The sequence below is a fragment of the Sinocyclocheilus anshuiensis genome, unplaced genomic scaffold (genome assembly GCF_001515605.1).
Source record: "Sinocyclocheilus anshuiensis isolate Anshui unplaced genomic scaffold, SAMN03320099.WGS_v1.1 scaffold437, whole genome shotgun sequence".
Lineage (NCBI taxonomy): Eukaryota > Metazoa > Chordata > Actinopteri > Cypriniformes > Cyprinidae > Sinocyclocheilus > Sinocyclocheilus anshuiensis.
Window position 1 is genome coordinate 1,287,179 of NW_015539902.1, and position 7,736 is coordinate 1,294,914.

Here is a 7,736-nt window from a genome sequence, read left to right on the forward strand (position 1 = left end):
CTGGCGCCATGGTCTGTGTGTGTGTGTGTGTGTGTGTGTGTGTGTGTGTGTGGGAGGGGAGCGAGGGAGGTAGGAGGTGTTTTAGGGACACGAGCGGGATGACAGGATGTTCCTGCGTGACATGCTGCAAGTAACCAGTGTGTATGCGTGTGATGAGAGGACGGGAGGGGCGGCCACATCTGGACACACAGCTGGTTAATGCAGCTACGCGTGTGGCCGAGCACACACACACAGAGCCGGAATAAGCGGCACAAACGTGAAAGCCTACATCTGTCCAGCCCTAATTTTGATGCATGATGGGATTGAGTCTCATACGCAAACAACAGGTTTAAATCGAACGGGTTCGAAAATATCCGATTGGGACGTACTCAAACCTTAAACTACAAGTGTGGATTTTAAAGAACTCAATACTTTTATTCAGAAAGGATGCATTCAATTGATCAAAAGTGACCATAAAGTTATTTTAAATAGTAATAATATTTTACAATATTACTGTTTTTACTGTATTTTTGATCAAATAAATGCAGGTCAGATTTCTTTGAAAAACATTTAAAAAGTCAGAATAAACATCTTTTCGGCCCTAATTTTGAAGCAAGTTGGGATCGCGCCACATACATGCACAACAGGTTTAAACTAAACGGGTCCTAAAACATCTGATCGAGGCATTCCCAAACTATAGCACAGTCTAGTCTTAACTGGGTACTGATTGGACGATCGCAAGGACGGACTGACATTCAGAGGAGAGGATCTGCAGAGACTGATGAGGGGTCATGGAGTGCTCTTCAACTCACACACACTCACACACCTACCTATGCATACACATATACACACACACACACACCCACCCTGGAGGAGAGCTTGTTTTAGCCCGGTTGAGTGTGTCGTCCTAATGAGGGTCAGTAAGGACAGGCAATATACAGGACACTTGCTAGAGGACAACAGACAGCGAACAGGAAGAACCTTGTGTGGTGTTGTAACATCTATCTATTTAGGCTTTTAGTCTTTTTTTTAACCTTTAGTGTTGCTTTTTTCCTTTAATTTTCTCACATGGTTTTTCTGAAAGAGACTGTTCACTCAAAAACTGAAAAATGACCATTTCCTAAGCCTAATGTCATTCCAAACCTGTATGGACCTTTCTTTCTTCAGTGCCTTCACAGTAAAATTTTGAAGAACGCAATGATTTTCTGTGCAGTTACAGTGAATGTGGAGTGGAGACAAAAGAAAGTCAGTCATACTGGTTTGGATCAACATGAGGGCGAGTAAATGACAAGTTTCAAATATTCGTTTTGTTTTTTAAGCAATAACTGGCTCCCTTCTTTCTATAAATCAGCATATATCAGTAGGTTGACCTAAATCAATCTGAGTTATCAAAAACGTCCTGTTTTAAATCCAGATCGGGCTCTTTCCTGTGCCCTGCCACCATTTGCAGTTTTTTTTTTCGCTGAGGTGCATTAGCTCAGTGTTAAGTGCTCCGTGCTGAAAGCTGTGAGGCACAGAACAGGGCAGCTGGAAGAAAGAAACCCATTACAGACTTCTAAACTCAGGCCATTATGGTGCCTGCTGTTCAGATTATCTACCAAATCGGTCAAGCCTGGCCAGTTCATTTAAACACACTTTCGCCCCAACTATCCACACTGGCACGTCACCGCATGAATGTGTGTGCAAACATATATCCTCATGCCAAGTTTAATACAGTTAATAAAAAATACAAAATATGCATAATATATATATATATATATACATAATTAAAAGAAAAAAAAACAGAGTTATAATATAATATAATATAATATAAAACATACACTACGGTTAAAAAATTTATATCAGTACATTTTTTTAGGAAATAATACTTTTATTCAACAAGGACACATTAAAATGATCAAAATGTTATAAGTCAGTTATAATTATAATGTTACAATATATAATTAAATATACAAAACAAAAAAAAACATTTTTTTTAATTACAATAATCTTGCGTTTTTGTCTCTGTGTGTGTTTAAAAACCATCGTAATATCACAAAGTCCATTTAAATTCTTCACGGTTTGGATTAAACAAGAAAATGGTGTGACACTTACATTTCTGTTTAAGCTAACAGCCTCCTTTCCAAAGTTGACCATTTCCTATTCCTTTTTATTACCCCCTATTGCTTTTCCAGTTGAACTCATTGCTATAATGTATATATTACTCGGCTTAATTTGTGGTAAAAATGACAGAGAAAGGCTTCTTTAAGTAGGACAGCGAGCAAGTGCTATTCATCATAATCGGCCTCGCACTCACACGCACAGCTTGACTCCCATTTATCATTCCATCGGCTGATTATTTGCATATTAATCAGCCACTGGAGCATGATGGTGCGCTCGGCAGCCAGTCACAGAGGAGGAGAGGCGGGTAATTATCATATATCCCGGCGCTGATGGGCTAATTGATTACAACAGCTCAAGGAGGCCCTTGAAAGAGCCCAGGGGGGCTTTTCTGGATGGCCCCTGTGAGACAAACCCCCCTCCGCATTCACGCTGCACCGATTTAACCCAACCCCCCGATGCCTTTCCTTGAAATCCAGGTCAATGGAAATATAAAAAAAATTGATGACTGCTAGTAAACGGCATAACAGGGTTTAAAAAGGCCTTGAACTGCAAAATAATAATTAGATTTATACATCCATAACTCACAGTTTAAGATATTCACATTTCATAGTACAAACAATGCGGGAAAAATAACACACTTAAGTGTGATACTTAGGTTTAGGGGCTTGTTCAAATTCTTAACCCCAAGTATGACCGCTAATAATTACATAGCGCTTTAATAAACATCTGAGATCGATCACCAGAACGCGGTTGTCCTAGGATAATGATTGCACATTAAAAGTGGGTCAATAGTATGATCCTGTATCCATTTAGTCATGAGTAATTTAAATTCTCCCACCGCAAGGCCGAGCGAGGTACAGCTGGCTGAACTACTGAAGAATTACACTGAGATTTGGTTTGCCCTCGGTTATTTATTCAAGCCAGGCTAAAACCAGTATCAGTCAGACCATTAAAGGAATGCAGCCGTTAGCATTTTCAGGAAATGCTGGTTTTCTTCACTTTTTTTAAACGGCATCTCAGAGCGCACTATATTAATCAGACAGATATTATAAGCCATCCATTCAAGTCAGAATTCTTTGAACTATCTGAAAGTCAGATAGTTTCTCTATCCAGAATTGACTGGAGTGTCAAAAATGGGTGATCTTAACATTAGAGACCAGGCAGCTTGCTTCTTTCCTGTGATATTTCAGTGTTAGATATTCAAGAGAAATCAAATTTTGGCGAAGAGAAGCGGATGTGATTGGAGAGTTCTGCATTCGCCCATGCCAAATGATAAGAAAGCCGAATGAATGGTGGCTTTGATGGCAGCTCAGGATGTGAGGAGTGAAACCGAGAAACCAAAGCCACATCAGAAACGAGAAGCTCTTTCACATCCTTCTTGAGCCACTGTGCACGTTTCTCTGTATAGATAAAACTACAGTGACGTCTACATAGGAGTATGTGTGATGGTAAACAGTATCGGGGTGTTACCTTGTGTCTGTCCAGGCATTGGCAACAGTGCCTGGCCCAGCTCTCCGTTCAGCCATAACTGCATGCGTATAAACGGCTCTCTTCCTTTCTGCGTGAGCTTGCTCCAGTGCTTCGGCCGAGAGAGCATGTCGCTTACGCTCCCCTGAGAGAGGCCCAGCACCTGCAATCCACACACACAGGAGATATGGTACATCAGATTCAGAGAAAAACAGCCCTGAAACAAATATGAAGCTATTTCATGATGCAATAAGAAGAAAGATGCAGCTGGTATTACAAACTCATACATTTGCATGGAGTATAAAAATGAAACCAACACACACTCGCTCATATCTTTTCTTAGGAGAACCACGGGTGGGTAATCGATGGAAGCGTTTCTGATGTGAAAAGCACTGACCTTCTCGCCAAAGATCCGCTGGCAGATGCCATTCTTGGCTAGTTTGTCTTTGACCTGCTGTGTGAGATCGACAGTGTCCACTTCCTGGTACATGTAGTACTCGTACTGCTCAGGTGTGAGCGGGGGCACCACGGGTTTGGCGACTTTGGGGAAAGACAGTAAAGGCGAGGAGGAAGGCAGTGGGCTGCTCTGAGGCGTCTCGCTGCCGCTGGGCATCTGCAGACTCAGCTCTGAGCTCTGGGAGTATGGGGACTCTGAGCTGGGCCAGTCTTTCCAGTAATCCAGAGAGGAAGCAGGAGCCACGGGCGCAGTGCTGCCCAGCCGAGGGAGCTTCTGGTGGGGGCAAAGAGTAATATAGTTGGGGTTAGCCATATAAGGAAACTTAAGGAGGAGGAAGTGGGCTATTCTAGGGTGTGACTTTTGAAGAAAAATGCGATATGCGATACCTTGTTAAATAATGCAATAATTGATATGCAATACGATATAAGTGTGTGAAATCAATTTAGATTATATATATAAAAAATGAAAATATATAGCCAATATATGTTTCGCGTTATTTCTTGGAAAATAAATCATCATCACTACAACTTCTGAAAGTGAACCACAGTGTTTTAGCATTACATAAAAATTAATGTCACAAATCTGTAAATGTAATTTTAACATCAATGTAAAAAATAAATAATAATAATAATGCCAATATCTAAATACCAAAAACTCTTTGCTCAGCTTGGTAATATATAGTTATATTAACCTAAATCTTAACATCAAGAACATCCAGGTAAACAAAAACACCTGAAACTAGGTGTGGACAATTAGTTAATTTAGATATTTTAATTTAATAAGAACTACAAACAATTGGACAAATACAATAAAACAAAGATACAAATGAAATAAACAGTGCTTTGAGTCTTTCAGGTAGGCCTACATTAGATATATTTATTCAAGTAAGAAACAATACAGAAACGGAATAATCAAATGTAAAACTAAAACACTGCATAGTCTTCACATGAATTAAATATACACTGATTCATTATAAAGCTACAAAGTTTATTCAGTCAAGTCTTTTTCTTTTGTTGTTTGACAGACAGTTGCAGGTTTACTGTCTTAGACGGGTCTTTATAACTGAAAACTCTACAATTATATTTAGAAAGAGGGTCAGTTGTTAGGGATATAGACTTGTGGAGATAATTTAAGGGTTAATACTGTGGGTATATGGGGGTACGTGGCATCAAAAAGTTATTAACAATACACTGTACCTCCTTGCTATCCTCTTGGCTGTGGGCGTCTTCGCTAACAGAGGGCTGCCCGGTTCTGCGACGCTCAGAGAGACCTGTGCTCCACCAGTGCTCCCTCCAAGAACCCCCACCTAAACCTCCTCCACTCTCAGAGAGACGTCCGAGCTTGTGCACTCCGTCCACCCCCACATCTGAGACGGCCACCTCACCTATCTCCTTCTTCACCCCACTGTGGAAGTCCAAGAGAGGAGAGGTGGAGGGCTTCTTCAGAGACTGAGCAATAGGGGTGTAGGGGAGGCTGGAGAGCGGGGAGCCCAGGAGCGACAGATCGGTCGGGGCCATAGAGCTGGCCTTCAGTACGGGCTCCAGAGCCACCTGCTGGGCCTCCATCTCCCTCCGAGCCTGCTCAAGGATGGAACGAATGTTCTCGTCGGAGTTGCTGGAGGAGGACGGAGTCTGAGAACTCTCAACTGCAGGAACAGAAGAGAACAAGTAAGTGGTCACAATCTGTTTCACCTATACACCACCATATTATTGCTCAAAAAAGAGGAACTTAAAGTAATAGCTTACACAAAAATAAAAACTCTGGCATTATTTACATAATCCTCATGTTTTCCAAACCCTTTCCAAACTTTCTTCAGTGGAACATTGAAGAATGTTGTAACAGAAGTTATGACAATAAAAAGATACAGTGACCACAAGCGGCCAAGCTTCAAAAAGGACAAAAGAGTACAACAAATATACTAAATTTTGGTATTTTTGCACAAATTTGTTGTAAAGCCTCCTGTTATGATACTCTTAAGGTGTTTTTCATTATTTTTGGACCTTAAGTTTTAGCCCCTAATTAGTATGGAAAAGAGCAGCATGAACATTCTCCAAAACATCATCTCTTGTGTTCCCAAGAAGATTGAAAGTCATACAGGTTTGGAAAAACATGAATGTGAGTAAATGATGACAGAATTTTTGTTTTGGATGAACTATTCCTTTAAAGGGTGCCAATAAGAGATTGCTGCCCTATGCTACTCAATAACATTTCAGAATAAATTTGGAGTTTAATTTGACATATATATCAATATTATATATTATAGTTTCTAATAATAAAGTTAAACAAAAATGTCTGTTTTCTGTGAGTTAGACCGTAAAAGATTTCTCAACACGTGTATATAGGGTTTTTATTGATGTATATATATATATATATATATATATATATATATATATATAAAAACATACATCGGTCATAAATCCCCATGACTCAGACTGATTTATGACAGTGAGAAGTTCATTGGAAGCAGTAGCGCTCTTGGCGTGGGGGGAAAATCTTGGGGGGAAAACTTTCAACAGACGGCACAAAACCTCACCAAGTCTTAGACTGTGTGCATATATTTGGAAATAGCTGCCCGACCCTCTGTGGTAACCTGATCGCCGTTGCCTCTCCCCCACACCGTCTGCAGTGGCAGGTGGGGAAGAGACAGTTAGTTTAATTCCGTTACACAAGCTTGCACAGGAAAAGGGAAAGGACTTTTGATCAACTTAATGCATTCTTGCTGAATAAAATATTAATTTCTTTCAACAACAACTTTTGAACAGTAGTGTACTATGTTAGTATGATGACACCACAATCAATTCTACAATAGAAAACTTGACTCATTTAGAAAAAGTGAATGAAAGAATGACTGTACAGGAAGTCCAATCCTACAGGAAGTGACATAACTGATTGTGGGGAAGTGGAAAACACATGTGAATGCCTTGATCCTTCCTTGATTACCTGATGACAGAAAAAGACTCACCTGCTTTCTGCACTTGTAACTCTCTCTTGGCCTGCTCCAAGATGGACTTGATGGCTTCATCGGAGCCGGTCTCAGGTGTGCGGATCCGTGTGGTGATGTTACCTGCGAAGACACAAGAAGGACATGTAGCTGTAAGTGACACGTCATGTGTAACAATCTGTTTGTTTTTAAATGGAGCACAATATACAATCTTTTAGACTGAAAATGGCAAAAATATTGCTATTTCTGCATGACAAAGCAAGAGTTTAAATAGATGCAAACGCAAGCTTATTCTAAACAACAAACTATCCGATATGCTAAAATAAGCCTGACACTTTTTTATTTCATGGAATTGCAATCCTGCGACCAAACTCACTGGCACAAAACTAAAAAACCATTAGCAATCGTTTGCTTGTCTATAATATTGTGTGTATCAGCACCTGCGCTGCCCGTGGCTACAGCTGCACTTCCTGTGCAAGGACTGAAACCTTTTCCTGTCCTCCACAACAAAGAGACGGTAAGATGTGGATAAAATCCATGAGAAACAACAGAGCTTGTGTGGAAGTATCATCAGACAGGCCGGTGCAATGATAATAAATATGGAAAGAGAGAGAGGGAAAGCGCCCAGCGAGCAGTGGGCAGCAGGGCAAGGTCAGAGTCACTGGTGTGTAAGGAGAGCAGCTGGACGTGTGTGTGAGGTGGAAGTAATGCTCTCTCGCCCTCTCTCTCTCTCTCACACACACTCTCTCACACACTCTCTCTCTCTCTCTCTCTCTCTCTCTCTCACAC

General features: G+C 40.7%; 1 protein-coding gene across 1 annotated transcript in view; it reads right to left on the reverse strand.

Annotated features, from left to right (window-relative positions):
• LOC107686135 (homeobox protein cut-like 1) overlaps window positions 1-7,736 on the reverse strand; it is a 150,420-nt gene that overhangs the window by 13,282 nt on the left and 129,402 nt on the right. Inside the window, exons 17-21 of the mRNA XM_016482994.1 lie at window positions 6,969-7,070; window positions 6,540-6,626; window positions 5,203-5,651; window positions 3,947-4,279; window positions 3,553-3,712 (exon numbers count right to left, since the gene is read on the reverse strand). Coding sequence (XP_016338480.1) covers window positions 3,553-3,712; window positions 3,947-4,279; window positions 5,203-5,651; window positions 6,540-6,626; window positions 6,969-7,070 — 1,131 coding nt within the window. The remainder of the gene's footprint in view (window positions 1-3,552; window positions 3,713-3,946; window positions 4,280-5,202; window positions 5,652-6,539; window positions 6,627-6,968; window positions 7,071-7,736) is intronic.